General features: G+C 52.8%; 1 protein-coding gene across 1 annotated transcript in view; it reads right to left on the bottom strand.

The window, feature by feature from the left end:
• CD9 (CD9 molecule) overlaps window positions 1-15,631 on the bottom strand; it is a 32,113-nt gene extending 16,482 nt beyond the window's left edge. Inside the window, exon 1 of the mRNA XM_026502628.4 lies at window positions 15,373-15,631. Within this exon, the coding sequence (XP_026358413.1) occupies window positions 15,373-15,438 (66 nt within the window). The 5' untranslated portion in view covers window positions 15,439-15,631. The remainder of the gene's footprint in view (window positions 1-15,372) is intronic.
• Window positions 15,632-16,760: the final 1,129 nt, after the last annotated feature.

The following is a 16,760-nucleotide window of genomic DNA, read 5'->3' as shown; positions in this document are numbered from 1 at the left end:
AGCCCTCGCACATGCCCTTCTTCTCGTGGGTGTGCTGGGCTCGGGTGTCGCTGGAGCACGAGCTCCTTCAGGGCAGGGCTGTTTCTCAGGCCTTCTAGTCCCCTGTCCCATCCACACCTTGAACACACAGTGAATAAATTATCAATCAATCAATCAACAAATAATTATCCCGTACAGGAGAGGATTACTTCAAAGACCCACGAGGGCATGTGACGAATATCACAGTGAGATTCAGGGACGAATCCGTATAAAGTCTTTTGAAAATGAGACTCTGTGGAAAGCCCATGAGTCACTGTCCTCACCCCACAAAGAAGTCCAGTTCAACAGTCTGATCTTCGATGAGCGCACAGGTAACCCCGTCACCTGGGGCTTATGCCGGTTCTGGGGGACACGAGAACCAGAGCGCGCCAGCTCAGGCCCTCCGCCACCACTGAACGCACACCTCGCCAAAGCCACCCTTGTGGAGATGATCAGTCCAGTGAGTCACCCCACCAGCCTGGCTGGAGGGCCAGGCCCAGAGACCTCACGCTAAAACACACCTGGAGTTAGAGGAACTGTCTTTAATTCCGAAGGCGGACTGGAAACAAATCAGAGTCTAATGCCACTGAGGGGCACCTGGTTGCTCCGGACCCTATGCCAAGTTTGCAGAACTGGTTCTAGTTAGAAGCGGAGGAGGTATTTACAGACAGGCAGCCCCACTGGCGGAAACACTTGAAGAAAGCCCGCAGAAAGATGTGACAAGAAGGAAAAGAGCAGCCGTGTGTGTGTGTGCGTGCGTGGTGTGTGTGTACGCACACGCGCAGCACTACAGCCCACCCTCTCAGGTGGAAAGAACCCTGTTTGCCTTGGATGAATCCCACTTCAAAGAAAAATCTCATGGTAAACAAAACGGAGGTCTTGGCTAGGCCCCCCCTTTCCTCCGGGTCCCCTCTTTTCTTCTGACTGGTCATACATTTTTTTTTTAAAGGACAAAATACTCATTATGATGTCTCTCTCTAACTGCCGTAGAAAGCCCAGAAGGGGGAGGGAGAGTGGCTCCTCCTCCACACGCGGTTTCTCCGAGGCTGGCCTCAGACTTTAGGTAGTCACAGCCCCACTTTGGTGGCGTTGGAGGCAGGCAGCAGTAAGGGGCTAGGGGTAGGGGAAATAGGGGTACTTGCTTTCCTGCTTTCCCCAGAGGGAATGCCATACGGGTGTCCATAGAGTCCCCCACCCCGCCAGGGGAGCCTCTGGCATACTTCTGCTGAGAAGCCCTAGATTCGTGGCCAGCCGTGGACTCTGGGTCTCACTCTGCTCTGCCACCTGGGTGCTGTTTGACACTAAGCACTTTCCTTGGCTTCTCCACACCTCAGAGTTCTCATATGTGAAAAAAAGGTCGCATGGTGCCTGTCTTGCCTTTAACCTAGCTTGAAGGGGAGGATTCAATGAGGAGATGCATAGACGACCCTCTGAAGGCCACGACGTGGCACAGCCGGCCGGATTCTGTAGCGAAAATAACGCCAGTAAAAAGAACAATAAACCTCGAGAGAGACACAAGACACATTCACGGCACCTGGGGGCCATGGCTGTCAGCTGTGTCCCTCTATGATCTGATGCTGCGGCCGGGCAGGAGGGAGTGGGGCGATTTAGGACACTGAGGTTCTGGTTTCTGTGGGTCTGTGCGAGTGCCCTGCGGTGGAGGGACGACGGATAAATATACCTTCCCCACAGCAGCACACACCTCCCAGGAGCTCTGCGAGGATGAGACAGGAATGGTAATTCGAACTACCATTCGAATGGGAAGGAGGTATTCACGGAGCAGGAAAGAAAGGAAGGGGATTTTACTTACTTGCCTCCTTCAGAAAGATATGTGCCAGCCCGGGTTATTATTATTTTTTTTTTGAAGGTACCCAGCCTGGGAGACCTGTAGGCATAGTTGCCCATGGCACCCGGGAAATCAGTAACAGACCGAATACCAAGGATGTGAGTTTCCCCTACCAGCCTTTTCTGGGCCCCAAAATACCAGTCACGCTTTAAGAAAGCCTCAGAAGTGGAGATAAGGGCCTCTATGTTCACACAGGCTTCAACATTTAAAAACAAGTCAGGCCACCCAGACCTGTGGGCTCGGGCCTCACCCATCTCCATGGCAACCCCGGCTCACCGCTGACTGCCAAGCCTCGGATGGGCTGATTCACTCGTCAGGAGGCCGGGCTGGGCATGGCGACAAGCACAAACAGGAACCCAGTCCCTACCACCTCTTCGGAACCTCTGCTGGCACACTCCTCTCCCACCTCTGGACGAAGCTGAAGCTGTCATCTTCGGAAGGGCACAGGCACCCAGGGGGCCGAGGCTGGAGTCTTCTGGGACCCAGTCCCACCGCGCAGAGAAACACCACCAAAAACCCAACTCCGACTGAGCAGGAAAAAAATGCCGTTGACTTGCTTTCACTAAGGATCACAAGCAAAATGTGACTTCCCGGCAGAATCTGAAGATATCAACAAGGGCCTGTTATTAACTTTAGTTTTATTAGAGATGAGCTGAAAAAACGCCGGAGGTGACGGTCCTGGAGACTACGTCCCTCTGTGAGTACGGTCATCCCGGGGGTCATCTCGGCCCTCTGGACCACTTCTGCTCTGGGGCTTTTACCAAGCCACTGAGGGCAGAAGCTGGGCCACTGGGAAACTGGTTTCTAGGCCAGCAGGTCGCGACATAGGGTCCCCAGACCAGAAGAAGCAGCATCACCTGGGAATTTACTAAGACACGAAAATTCACTGTCCCCATCCTAGACTTACTGAATTAGAGACGAGTGGGGTGGGGCCCAGCAAGCCCCCCCCCCCAGATGATTCTGATGCTCCCTCACGTCTGAGAACCAACGCTCCAGGCCTTTATGTAATAAAGGCCGAACAATCGGGACCACATGGAGAAGCTTCCTCTGGGGGTTCTCAACCCAGAGACGAGCTTTCTAAACGTCAGTGTTGAAGGGCAGGAAGCCATGGAGGGGGTGGGCAGTAGGCAGGTGGTATGAGCGCTCACCCGGCTCAGCCCAACACGGGGCAGAATTTCGCCATTCCAATTTATACTGCAATCCGGACACTTGGGCGCTACCCTTTATGTTAAATATGCCATCAGCAGCCCCGCCTTGCACTGTAGAGCCACGGGACGGGGCCTCAGGGCCACCTTGAACTGCTGCACGGTGACAGTTAAGGGGGAGGATACAGGACAGGTAAACAGGAAGGAAGCAAGAGGTATGAAAGAGATAATGGCTGGACAACTCCATCTTGAACCCACTGAGCCTGCGGAATCATAGTATATGGGTCAAGTTAGAACCTGGGTCAAGTTAGAACCTGCATTTGGCTTCCAAAGAAGTATTCATCACACAGGCTTGGCCCCGTGACCTCTCCTCCAAGAAGCCAAAGTGATTCCCACAGCCTCCGTAGCACGGCACCCTTGGCAAAAACTTCCTCCTGATTTCTGCAACCTGAGTTCTCCCTAGGCTGGGCTGCCATTATGGATGAGTGGATTCTTTTCCTCAGCCAACCCTAAATTCTAGGGGAATTTTTTTTTTTTTTTTTTTTTAAAGAATACATGCAGAGGCTGATGGGTAATCACGTTGGTTAGGGTTGAGTTGACTTGGGCTGCCTTTTCTGTCAGGAGCAACTCCTTCAGAGGCTAGACAGAGGAAAATCAATAATATAATAACAGGAGCAGTTATTCTCTACTGTGTCCCACAGTATAGGCGGTGACTGACGTACAGCATCTCATTGAATCCTCTTGTCACCTTTATTTTAGAGATGAAACAGGTTCCAAGAGGTTAAGTAACAACTCACTGGAAGAGACACAGCCAGCAAGAGGCCGTGTTCCCACTGAACCAGACCCGCGTAGACGACTCAAAGTTCCCGTCCTCCTGACACTGTGCTCCCTCCCTGCCCAGCTGGTGAATGGGAAGACAGGGAACCCCTAAGAACTTTTCTTGGGGGACAAGAAGGTCCTCTGGACATGCTGAATTTGGCAAAATGCTCTGACCTACACCTTACCTTGCCTACTGTGGTGAGGTGATTTAGACTGAGGGCACCAGCCCCTGCCTAGGGGAAGGCCAAGAGGGACGGAGCACAGACCGCTAACTTCTTCTTGGGGTTTGTTCTCTCCTTCTTCTTCCCCTCCCCCTCTGTTGAGGTTGGGAGAGTTGGTGGTGTCAAGCCCACCATCACCGGGCGATGAAAATGCACCCTCTGGGGCAGCTCTCCCTTCTTTTTCCTTCCTGTGGTGTCCACATAGAAGCCATGTGACTTTGGCCCTGCCACGCTCTGGGAGCTGGCTTCAAGGTATCAAGAAAGTTCTAGATAAGAGGAATCTACCTCTTTTTGGGAAGCATGAGAAGTGAACAGAAGAGGTGCCAAGGCCACCCTTCCTGGTTTGGAGGCAGAGCAGATTTCTTCTTCCCATGGCTATTGTTAAACTCCCAGTTAGACTCCACAAGGTGGGGGTGGGAGGGCTCTGCCAAACGGCTCCGATGCTGGGGCCACGTCCAGCTAAGTGCAAAACAGGGCCCTCTCCTCAACCACCTTTCCCACCCTGGGGAAATCTCTGAAATGGGTGTTTTGTGGACAGATGGAAAGACGAGTTCTCGAATTCACCTTCTGAAAGGGATGGAGCCACGTGATAAAGTTTCAGCCCAGAACAATCCTGTGTGAGGTGGCTTTACAGAACTGAAGCAAGACGACAGAGAGGAATGTGTTTAGGACAACTTCAACCTCTGAAACGTTCTGCGAGGCCGTGGTAACAGTAACTACAGCCAAAGCTGCTCCGACACCTGAGCTCTTGCTCTGAGCCAGGCCCCGCGCTACCCTTTATGTTAAATATGCCATCATTTCTAACAGCCCTAAGACTTTGGCACTATTACCTTCATGACTCAAATAAGGAAAGTGAGGCGTAAGGAGAGTGGCTGATTTGCTGCGTCCCCCAGGAATCTGCATTTCTGACAAGTCAACTCCTCCCACCCCCAACCACCACCCTGGGTCGTAAAGGGCCCTGCTACCGTGTGCCGCTCCTTGACGGCACGCCGGGAGGTCAACAACAAACTCAACCATCCTTGAGAAGCCAGGCCCCTGGGGAGGCACACTTCTGCCTCTTGTGACCATTTACTGCCCTCGATACTGAGAAAATGACACCTATCCCACCACCTATATAATTCAATATTTAAAAAAAATCAGAATTATAAAATAAATATAAAAGAGTTAAAAAATGTGCTTAGTTTCCCCAAGATTCCTTGGGCTTACCTGCACTGCTGACGTCCTAAGCACCTGCTTAGCTGCCCCGCTGCCCTTGCAGGGGTTCACTTTCTGGGGATTCTGTGCCCTTGGTGGGGGGGGGGTTCTCCTGGGCAGAGGGGCTCAACAGCTACAGCGTACGGGTGTCATCAGGTTGCTAAGCGGGACTCTTTGGGGCCACGGTGTATTCCAGCCTGGCCTCAGGCTGGTGCACAGCTAAGAGGGGAACATGCCCTATACGAGCAACAGTGGGATTTCCCAGGGAGAAGAGGAATATAAGGGAGCTAGACTTCTACGAGAAGGCCCTGCTGCCTCTTCTGAATCTAAAAGGGCTGGGAGGACTGCCTTATACCCTTTGAAGTAGTTAGGCTCATCCCAGTTGGAGATGAGGAAAAGGGCTCAGAGAGGTAAAGTTGCCCAAGGTCACAGAGCAGGTATGGAGCAAGTTAGCCATCAGCTCTCTCCCTCTGCCACAGGCACAGCACGGGCCATGCAGAGGTCAGTTACTTGACTGCCTGGCTCATGCCTGGTGGAAGGGAGCTAGCGAGATCCCCTTTCTGGGGTGCGGCTGGGGATGAAGGGCCTTGTAAGCTTTTTTTCAGCACACCTTTCTTGTAATTTGGCAGCGACCTGGTCTGAACAAGTTCAAGAGCTGAGAAATCCTCCCTTCCAAGGACAAAGTCAGCATCCTTTAAAAACCAGAACCCTATTCTGCCCAAGAGAGAAGAAAAGTTTTAGCTAATATGGTGTGTTAATATTAAGTAGTTTGGGGATGAAGAATCCAGAGGAGGGCCTCTGCCCAAGATAACCTTTTCTAAACAAGAAACCTCACTGCAAGTTTCCACTGCCTGCTCGCCAGACACGGAGCACACATCAGACAGTCCATAAATCTGTTTTCCGCTGAAAGCAGGCATTCTGATCTTAACCAAAATCATCTGATGTGGGGGATTGTTTTGGGGATGTTTTGCTTTAAATTCCAGAATACCACACATTTGTTTTCCATTGTGTATGCCTAAGATGCCTGGTGATCACACACACACACACACACACACACACTCTCTCTCTCTCTCTCTCTCTCTCTCTCTCTCTCTCTCTCTCTCTCCACTCTTGTTTACACACTTTAGCCATGTGGACCAGCTAGCTTTCGTTCCATCTGTGGGACCGGTTACCACTTGCCTGCATGACCCTGAGTGGTGGGAGATGCCCCTTTGTTTACACCTTTGAAGCCATGCCATGTGGTGTGTGGACTGGCAGTAGCTGGCAACAGGCACACCCAGCACCGCTCACTTAAATGGCCCTCCTTCCCCAGCATGGGCCGTTCTGAGCACAAAGCCAGGGGAAGCGCAAGAGCCGAGGTCTCCAACTGCTGCGTCCAACCTATCATCTATCCCATCCCTTTGCCATGATCTCGGCCTTCATTTCGGGTCTCTTAATTATAGCTGCCATTTGCACAACATGGGTTTCAGCTTATATGCAGATTTTGGGGATAAACATAGTACAGGACTGTAAATGTGTTTTCTCTTCCTTAATTTTCTTAATAACATTTTCATTTCTCTTGATTACTTTATTGTAAGAATGCAGCATATAATACATAAGACATACAGAGTGCGTGTTAATTGACTACATTATCCGTAAGGCTTCTGGTCAACGGTAGGCTATTAGTATTTAAGTTCTGGCGAAGGCAAAAGTTCTAAAGAGATTTTTGACTGCACTAACCCCCGCACTGTTCAGGGGTCAACTGTATGTTCCTGGCCAGCTAGCACCGTAACACTTGCCAGGTCCCACACCCCGCCTGCGGCTCTTCACCTGTACTCCTTAATTTTCACAACAGACCCACCAAGTAGGTACTATTTACTTTCATTTTTTAGCTGAGAAGACTTGGGCACAGAAGCAGCTCCTGTGAGATCACAGAGCAAATAAGTGGCTGAGCGAGAACTTGAACCCCGGACAGTCTGACTGCAAAGCCCAGATTCTCAATCGTTCTGCGGAACTGTCTTCTTGATCAGTGTCGTTAATTTCAGAGCCAGAATTTTTCACTTTCGTCCTGTCTCCCTTCCAGCCATAGCTGATCCTATTTCAAGAGTCTATCCTTAAAGGGTCCCAGGGGAGCCCACCTGAAATAGCAGAGGGCCCTACCTTCTCAGGACGGGAAGGCACCTGCATCGGCCACCTGGCCTGGAGGCACCACCTGACCCTGGCCTCTCTCTGAGGCCAGCTGCCTGATGGACAGAGTCCAGAGACAGAGAAAGAGAGAGAGAACGCACTTCTTCCTGCTGGCCTCTGGCCTGAGAACTTCACCCACGCCCTTGCTGCACTGGCCAGAAAGTCAGCGTGGACACAGCACTGCGCTGGGAAATAGATTCCCCAGAGTAACTTGGCATGTTTTCTTCTCTTCCCAGCTTTGCTACTGCTGCAAGCCTTGCAGTGCAGACATAGTTACAGCTGCCCTCTGGCCACCGTCCTTGTGTCCCCTATAGGAATGGCCCCAAGGGGAGGCCCAGAACCTCTGCCCTTTCTGAACAGCACCATCCTGCCACCAAAGGGCATGAGCGGGCATGACCACAGGCCTGTGTTACAGTCCTGGCTATGGGATCCTGGGAGGCACCTGCCACAGGAGGAGGATAATGGCAGCTTCTCATACTAATGGGCCCTCCCCAGCACTGGGAGAGAAGCTAATTTCTATTTGAAATAAACTTTCTGGGCCTCTTTAGGGTTATCTGTCTTAGGGAGTCAGAGCTACAATAATATGGTGGGAGTGGGAGAAAGTAGAGGATGAGAAGATGTTCTCAGGCTGGCAGAAGGGAAGCTGTAGAAAGCCTGAGCATAACAGTAACGGATTTAAATCCACAGCCCCGTATCATGAGAAGCAACGTGAAGCATTCACACCGCATTGGGGTGAGCAGGACGGAGAGTCTTAGTGGGAAGGGTTTCTTGTCTCTGGATTGGAGCGGGGCTGCTGCGGGGTTGAGGAGGCCTGCCGCCCACTAGAGGGGGGCACCGATGTGAGTTGGGTATGAAAAATGGCACACCGAACTGCTCACCTAGACGGGAAGGGGTGCCGCTGATCTGAACATGTAAACAATTATGTCTTAGTCCGTCTGGGCTGCTATACCCAACGACCATTGATCGGGTGGCTTAACAACAAAAATTATTTCTCACGGTTCTGGAGGCTGGCAAGTCTGAGATCGAAGTACCAACAGACTTGGCGTCTGGTGAGGAACTGCTTCCCGGTTCACAGAGGGCTGTCTTCTTGCCATAATCTCACATGGTGGAAGGGAGGAGGGCGCTCTCTGGGGCCTCTTCTTTTTTAAGGGCACTGATCCCATCCACGAGAGCGCCATCCTCCTGACCTAATCGCCCCAAAGGCCCCACCTCCAAATACCATCACCCTGGGTTTTAGGATTTAGCATATGAATTTTGGGGGAATATAAACATTCCAGTCTATAGCAAACTATCTTTTATAAACACCAAACTTCTACTGACTTGCAAAGCAATGAGTTCGTAAGTATGATTTTGCTGATCTTTTTTTTTTTTTTTAAAGATTTTATTTACTTATTTGTCACAGAGAGAGAGAGAGCGCACAAACAGGGGGAACAGGCACAAGGAGAGGCAGGTTCCCCACTGAGCAAGGAGCCAGATAAGGGACTCAAGGGACCCGGTCCCAGGACCCTCAGATCACGACCTGAGCCAAAGGCAGACGCTTCACTGACTAAGCCACCCAGGTGTGCCTTTGCTGATCTTTCTATATAAAATTTTAGTAAATCAGTTTATCATTTATCATGCTATTGATTCAATCAATATAGGTTTAAAGATAAAACTAGAATGCTATAGAAACCTGTTTTGAATTCAGTAAAACTGTCTGATTTACTTTATTGTATATTTAAGCCCCAGTCAAGGATTTCTGCTATGATCCATGTGTTGTGTTGTTTTTACACTTGGACAGTGACATGCAGCTCATACTGGAAACAGAAGCCAAGGGCTGCGTCCTGAGCAATTTGGAGGTGAGGGCTTGGTAGAAGTCACGGGTCATTGGCCTGCCCGGCCTGAGAGGTGTTCGCTGGAACCTGGAATGTACATTGAACATAACAGTAACAGGATTAAGCTTTGAAGGGTGGCTTTCCTAGCAGAGCCAGCAAGAGTCACTGTTTCAGCATCCCTGCACAATGCCTGACAAGAGGACTGAACAAGAAGGACCTTTAAAAACCCATTTCTGATTTTTCTCCAAGTCAATATTCCCCACACTTCTCCACCCAGGGATCTTTGCTAGAATCAAATGAATCCAGGCCCCTCTCCATCAGAGGACTTCACCCTCCCCGCTATTCAACCAAACTGAGTATCATCTTCTCAGGAGTCCAAATCCCCAGACAACCCCCTCCCCCAGGGGAACACTCCTCCCTTTTCAAAGTCCTCAAGGGCAAGCAAGGGGAAGGTTGGCTGATACTAGTCTCCACTTGGTGAGAAGGAGGCGGAGGGAAAGACAGAACTCAGTTCTTCCTAAACAAACACAAATCACCCAAACTATGGGAAAACCTAACTCAAGAAGCAAAACTTGGCTAGAAGCTAATAAAGTTGGATTCTTCATGTGGACTAGAAATACAGAATACTCATTAAATTAATCGAGAGTCAAAGCCACTCCTTGGGCAATGATTAAGCTGAGAGTCAGAGCAAGTATGGGTGGGGAGGCGAGCTCTCCAGCCTAGGCTTCTCTGGATCATCGGGGAAGTTAGCCTTTCTCAGATCACCCCGTATCCCCCCCCCCCCACAGTCCCTGGGTAGTGGCGAGGCAGCCCCCTGCTCATGGCTGAAACAGGGGACTCAGAACAGAGAAGAGGCTGCTTGGAAACCAAAAGAGAAAAACCAATATGAGGTGTTCACTGGCCTCCAGAAAAAAGCCCCCCCCCCCCCAAGAGGCAAAGCATTTTTCTGGAGGAAGGTCTCACTGATTTTGTGGAATTCCCTAAAAAGGTTAAAGTCCATGAGTCTAGGACAATGGCACACAGTACTTAAAAACGATTCAGAACGAAGTACTTTTTCGGGGTGGTGGTGGTGGTTGGGGGCAAGGGGGGGGGAGCTGGAATTACAGGATGGATGTAATTATTATAAAATTATCTCATCTGGAGACAGGATGCTGCTTTCCACAGCTGCATGCCATCACTTGATGGAAAATGAAAATGTCCCTGGATCAGCATTACTTTTTCCACAGAATGAAACAGGCAAGTGATCTGTAGTCAGACTTCAAAAACATAAAACCGTAAAAAAAAAAAAAAAAAAAAGTATTGTTAAGATTAGCCCTTCTGGTCTCCTGAATTCCCTCAGTTGCAGAGGACATTTCCGAGTAGTTGAGAACACGGGGCCAACGGGCTCTTGCCCAGAGTTTCAAAACCCCGGAACAAGTCAGTCACTGCTCTCCCGCATGGAAGCGACGGAAAGACTTTCTGCACGGCTTTGGTCAAACAGACCTGTGGTGGGCCCAAAGGCAGTCCCACTGACCCGGCCGCCCCCGGGGAGGGGGGAATGCAGAATATAAACATGCACCTCCTCAAACTTCACTCTCTTCTCCCCCACTGGACACAGGTCTACTGAGAATACTCCTTGTCCACCAAGGAGACCACAGCCACAGAAGCCACGATAACCCATGACCTCAGGTCCCTTACCCTTACCCACAGCCAGGGGCACCCAGGAAAGAACTGCCAAGGCTTGGGTTCTTCAGAAGAAAAGGTGCTTCTGCAAGTTCAAGGTGTATTATTAAGTTCCAAACTGTGTGACCGAAAGCCACACCTCCTTATAAAATTGAATCGAAGCGGAAAACAAACACACAAATCAAACACGGGACACCCAGCTCTGCGTCTAACAGGGAAGATTCCCATCTAATACAAAAGGGTGCGAGAACGCGGACTCGTGACGTGTGAAGCCACAGAGGGCTCATTTAGCAGAGTTAGTTAGGTGCCCTGGCAAGGACGGCCCTCCGGGGGGCTGCTTATTAAAGTGGTTCCGAATCCCAAAACTCTTCCTTTGAGTACAAAAGAGTAAGGTCTGGAATGGTGCCACGGAAAGGGGTGCCAAGGAAAGGGGTAGGGGGTGTGTGTGTAGAGGAATCCCCCTCCCCCCAAAATCAGGGGTCAGAGCTTTGTTGTTGACAACCATTGCAGGGAAGAGTGCACGGCAAGCCATCAAGATTCCGGGCAGGGGAGAAGCCCTCTCTTCCTTAGCACAGGCAGACACCTGGCCTCGCCTCACCTCTCCCCAGACCTGCCAGCCTCAGTGCAAACACGGCCAGCTTTACCAGAGCTCCCGCTGTCTGTGTGCCAAAGGTGGGGAGCCATTTTAGGCAGCAGTCCCAGCTGCTTGCTCAGCCCAACGCTGAAGGCCAACAGCTTCTGGGGGAAGCAGCAAGTTGGGTGGGAAGGGCTTTTGCCCCTTGCCGACCCCGCTAGGTCCGTACCCTGGCCAGACCCAGAAGCCTGAGGTCTTCGGGTTTCTCTGCTGTGTTGTGCATTTTCGGAAGTGCGGCCGCCCCACAGTCAAACGTGGAGCTGCACATGAAATGGAGTGGGTGTCCTGAGGCGGGAATCACGGAGGTGGGGTGGATCACGAGTCTGGCAGTGATGCCGGAAGAGAAGGAAAGGAGGGGGGGGAATGTGTGGAGTGTGGATGCCTGCCTACATCCCTGGTTTCAATTTCCACACTTCCAGGGGAAGTGCTCTCACCCTCCCCATCTACTTTCTCAACTGCGGAGTAACAATGGCTTCGGTTGGAAGCTTACTATGTCTGGGGCTAGGCTACGAGGCCCAGGGCATCCCGTACATTCTCTCACGTAACCCCCAGTAGACACCAGCTCCGTCTGGTGACGGGGAAGGGTGGGACTGAATCCAGAGCTGTGCGCTGACCCGTGGGCAGGACTACCACAGGTGGCTGAGGGCCAGGAAAACAGAGAACCCCCAAACAGAAGGACCCCACCCAGGGCGATAGAGGGACATGTGAGGTTAACAGGAAAGAGACCAAGAATCGGGCCCCGGAAGTAAAGACCCAGTGTGCATTTCCCTGTGCATTTCCATCTCCGGATCCGGGTTTTGGGTTGAGTGGGAAAGTGCTGTTGCTGCAGGCACTGGGGCTGGGCTCACAGACTGAGTGGAAGGGGCCTTTGGTGACCATTTCTTTCAAGCCATTGGTTTTACAGATGAGCAAACTGAAGTCTGGACCACAAAAGCCACCTCCCCAAGGTGTCAAAGTGATGTGAGGACAGAGCTAGACTAATACCCAGGTCCCTATCCAGATTTCCACTGTTTAGGGGGTGGGGGTGGTGGCCAGGCAGGGCGGTCTAGAGGAAAATAGAGAAACAACTGAGAGCCAAGAAGTTAGGGGTGTGGGGGTGTTGGATGAACAGATTGGTTGCTGGTCCGGCTGTGAGCATCAGAGGCCCTACTCGGGGAAGGCAGGCTCAGCTGTCACCTGGGGTCCCACGGGGCTGAGGCCGGCACAGAGTGTACCATCTCCCCACCCTAATCACCCCACTGCCACTGAGCTGGGCTTCTTCTCTCTGGGTCCCTGCTAGGCCACCCCTCCCAGCATCCTTTGTTCACGAGGTGCTGGTGCCTCCTGGCCTCACAACTCTTGTGAAGGCCCACATCAGATCCCAAATGCCAAGTTTATAAATTCCTGGTCTCAAGAGAGAAAGGTAACTGGTGCCATCATAACAATCTGAGCCGTTCCCTTTCAAGGTATTTCTGAGAACTTGTTTCTGCCCAGCTGGGCCTGGCAGCAGGTTGGGATGGAAAGTAGACTAGACTTCAAGCCAACCAGACCTGCCTTCAAACTTACTTCTGATGCTACCCTGCCACATGACCCTGGATAAGTCACTTAACCTCTCTGGGGACAGGTTTCCTCACCTTGGTACCATGGGGATAATGCTTCCTGCTCTGGCTTATATCATGGGACTTGGAAGAGGCCTTTGCAGACTGTAAAACACTGCACAAGTGCACCCTGATACTCCCTTATTCTATCATCTCTACAGGAACCTTAATACAGGACTACTGAACAATCGTTAATTCAGGAAAACATAGCCCATTACCAGGTCCCCTTGTTGATCTCGTGACGGAGACAGAAGAGGACTGGGCTCAAGTCAGGGACCCAGGGCTTGTGATATTGGTTTGGTCTCTGGGATCCTGGGCCATCACCCCCTCTGATTCTCTGCTTCCTCACTGTGAATACCAGGGCTGGACTGGATGATCACCAAAGTCATTCCTAATTCTTGACCCAAACATTCCCACATTCAGTCATGTCTGTTTCAGATGACATAGTGGACCGGCAGCACCTGGTCCAGGCAGGGGCAGCTCTGAATATGGGTGGGGTGGTAAGCTGGACACAGTAAGAGACCGAGAAGATACCTCCCATCAGGCTCCTGCATGTGCCACTAGGCAGATGGATGGGTGTGTGTGTGTGTGTGTGTGTGTGTGGTGTGTGTAATGAAGGTCACATCGCAGTCTGTAGTTCCTTCCTGGCCCCGAACCCCTGATGCAGCCTAGGCAGATAGCTGAGGACTAAGCAACAGCCTGGCAGGGGAGATTGTGCTGGAGAGGGGAGAGGAAGACTCCCTAAAGGACAGGGGTGGGGTGGGGTGGGGTGGGGTGTGGTGGGGCGGGGCGGGGCTAGCCCGCCTTCTCACATTCTTTTCTGGTGCCAGAGGTTGGTGAGAGGAGGAAGCCAAGCCTGGGAGTGAGCGGGATGGCTGCTGGGGGCTGGTGGGAACACCAGGAGGAAGGAATACCCACTGCTGGGGGGGGGGGGTGTCTCCCTAAAACAGACCAAGTGCTGGGCAGGGACACTTCTATGTGCCATCCTTCCTAGAACATGTGTTGTGCATGGTGACTCTTGCCAAGAACAGGTCAGTCTCTTACCATCAGCTCTGGAGAGAGGATTAAAATCTCAAGAGGTTTACCCCAAGGCTCACGGGGAATAAGTACAGTATATTTTTTGTTACAAGGCTCTGGTGGCATGCCTGTTTCTACAGCCATCTCTCTAGTGGTACAGGGGCTGCCTTTCCACACTCCTTCCTCCTTGCTTCTTTCTGTCTCTGGGTGGTCCCATAATCCCCCAAGAGAAGGTGTGGAGAGGACATCCCCTTTTCTGCTGCCTGCCTCAGGCTTTCCATTTGCAGATAGGCTGAGTGCGGCCAGCAGTGGGAGTCCTGCAGCTCCCGGCTGGTGTCCTGTCCAGGTAACCACTCTCCGTGGCCCCGCCTAGCCACTGGGTGGACTGGCATAGGGGTTTAGGCTAGGCGGGAGGACCTGGGCTGGCAGTGGGCGGATGGCACCTGATCTTCCCCCGGAAATGGAGAAACAGGACTAAAAGCGCCAACAGGCATTTGCCCCACCTCTCCCCAACTCTCCCAGAGTTCTCTCCAGTTCAGATACTTATCGCCTTTGGAAAAAAAAAAAATCAAGACAAGCTCGTCTTTCAGGTAGTTTCGACTTTCTCACGGTGGCTCAGAATCAAGCCTGCAGGGACCTCCTCGAGGGTGGAGGGGGTCTCCCACTCTCACTCAGGGACGGGGTCCCAGTCCTCCCTCCCTCTCCCTTTCCAGTGTAAAAGTGTCAACAGCGCTGGCCTGAGCTCTCCGCACCCCACTGAAGTCCTCAGAGCGCCGGCATTCCCCCCTCCTGGCGGCCCCGGCCACTTGTGAGACCCCACCCAGATCACGAACTGTACTGCCCGCCACAGTCCTCCTTGGCCAGGGACTTAAGTTCTCAGAAGTGGGGTGCTCCGTTTCTCCTTGCCGCCTTCCCCTCCTACACTCGGAGGGGCGGGGGGGGGGGGGAGCAGACACGATCCCTACCCCAAACCCTCGGCGAAAAAGAGGGCCAGGGCCGGTCTCCACGCCCCAGCTCCCTAGGGACCCCCGCGTCCCGCTGCCAGCTCGGCTTCGGAGGAGCCCCCTACGATCGTGCCCGCCCCGCTCGTCCCCGGACCCGGTCGAGGAGCCAGCTGGCGGCCGCGGAGCCTCGTCTCCTCCCGCCCGGAGTCCACGAGCGCGGGCAGTGCCAGTTACTGGCAGCCCCGACCGCAGATAGGGTCCCCGGGACGAACAGGTGGCTCCGAAGAGGAGCGCGCGACTGTCGCGCTCACTCACCCAGAAGATGAAGTTAAATCCGAAGAGCAGGTATTTGATGCATTTGGTGCCTCCTTTGACCGGCATGGTGCGGGCTAGACTGGCCTGGGCCGGACTGGTGTGGAACTGGGAGGGCGCGCGGCCGGGACGAGAGGACCAGACTTGACACCGAAGCTTCGGCGGCTGCGGGCTGGCCTCCGGGCTGCACTTTTAAAAAGTGCCACTCCTTACTGCGCGCGGTGGCTGCGGTGCGCATGTGCGGTGGACCCCGCCCCCGGCCGACCCGGCCCCTGGCCCCACCTGCCCCGCCCAGGCCCCGAGGCGGGCTGCAGCCCAGCTTCCGGGGGGACTCGGGGCTCTACAGTCGTGGAGCCCGCACTCCCCTTTCCCCTCCTTCTTCCCGCAGGGCCCTCTCCCCCACCAATTTGACCATACCCTCCTTCCCGCCGCCTACTGTCCCCTTTCCTCTCAACCGTCCTGGGATCCTTCCAGACTGCCCCCTCTCCACCCCCTCAGCCCCCTCCTGCTTTACCGAAGAGTTCTATGGAGACCTTGCCCTTCAGTTCTCGCTTTGTTGACTCTGGTCTTCCTGCCGCAGCCCTCTACTTTGGGAGACCTTTCTCAGGTCTCTTGGGGGTTGGGGTTGAGTCCCCTTACTCAAGGCAGGCTGCCCGCAGAATGAGGGCTCTTCCTGCTCTGGGCTCCATTGGAAGGGAAACCGCCTGGCTTTACTTCTCCTTGAGGCAGCTCCTCGGAAACGTTCGTTCACGGAGTTCACTCTTTGATTTGGCACATCATGTGCACGAGCAGAAATTAGAAGCTGGCAGTCCAGGTGGGAAGAGAGGTAGGAGGCTCATGGGAGTAATTTTCAAATAGAGTTCCCGAACAGCAATATGGCTGAGAGTCCGGTAGTCCTGGAGTGCCTCCTGGCCTTGGGGTTTAGATGCCCTGAGAGAAGAGCGAGTTCGTAGCCAGGCTTCTGTTCTTGCCTCTGCTCCCTAGCACCGTCCCTCTTACCCTTTGACCTCTGGATGCTGAGTTCTGAGCCCCTTTCTCCTCCGCTCAACAAATTTCTGTAACTCCGCACACTCCATGACCCAAGTTGAAATTCCCCATCTTGCGGTCCGTTCTCCTCTTGTGTCTGTGCTGCGCTGCTCTACCTGGCGCACGCTGCCTTCCTCTGCGGGCCTAGCCCTGCGTGTGGCGTGCGGTGTGTGCTTTCTGGCGGCCTGGCCCTACCCTCTTAAGTTGTAGAAACTCCGAGGCTCCTCAAACATTCCTCTCCTGTTTCTCACCAAAGGATGAGGAGACTCCCTCTTCTTTTGAAGTCCCCAAACCCCTTTGTATTTTTTTTTTCCAAATGAGGTTTCCTTTATAAAAGCAAGAAACATCAGAAAATACCAACAAGC

This window comes from Ursus arctos, unplaced genomic scaffold (assembly GCF_023065955.2).
Source record: "Ursus arctos isolate Adak ecotype North America unplaced genomic scaffold, UrsArc2.0 scaffold_26, whole genome shotgun sequence".
In the NCBI taxonomy this organism is placed as follows: domain Eukaryota; kingdom Metazoa; phylum Chordata; class Mammalia; order Carnivora; family Ursidae; genus Ursus; species Ursus arctos.
The sequence above is the reverse complement of the archived record's forward strand: the minus strand, read 5'-3'. Positions and strand labels throughout refer to the sequence as shown.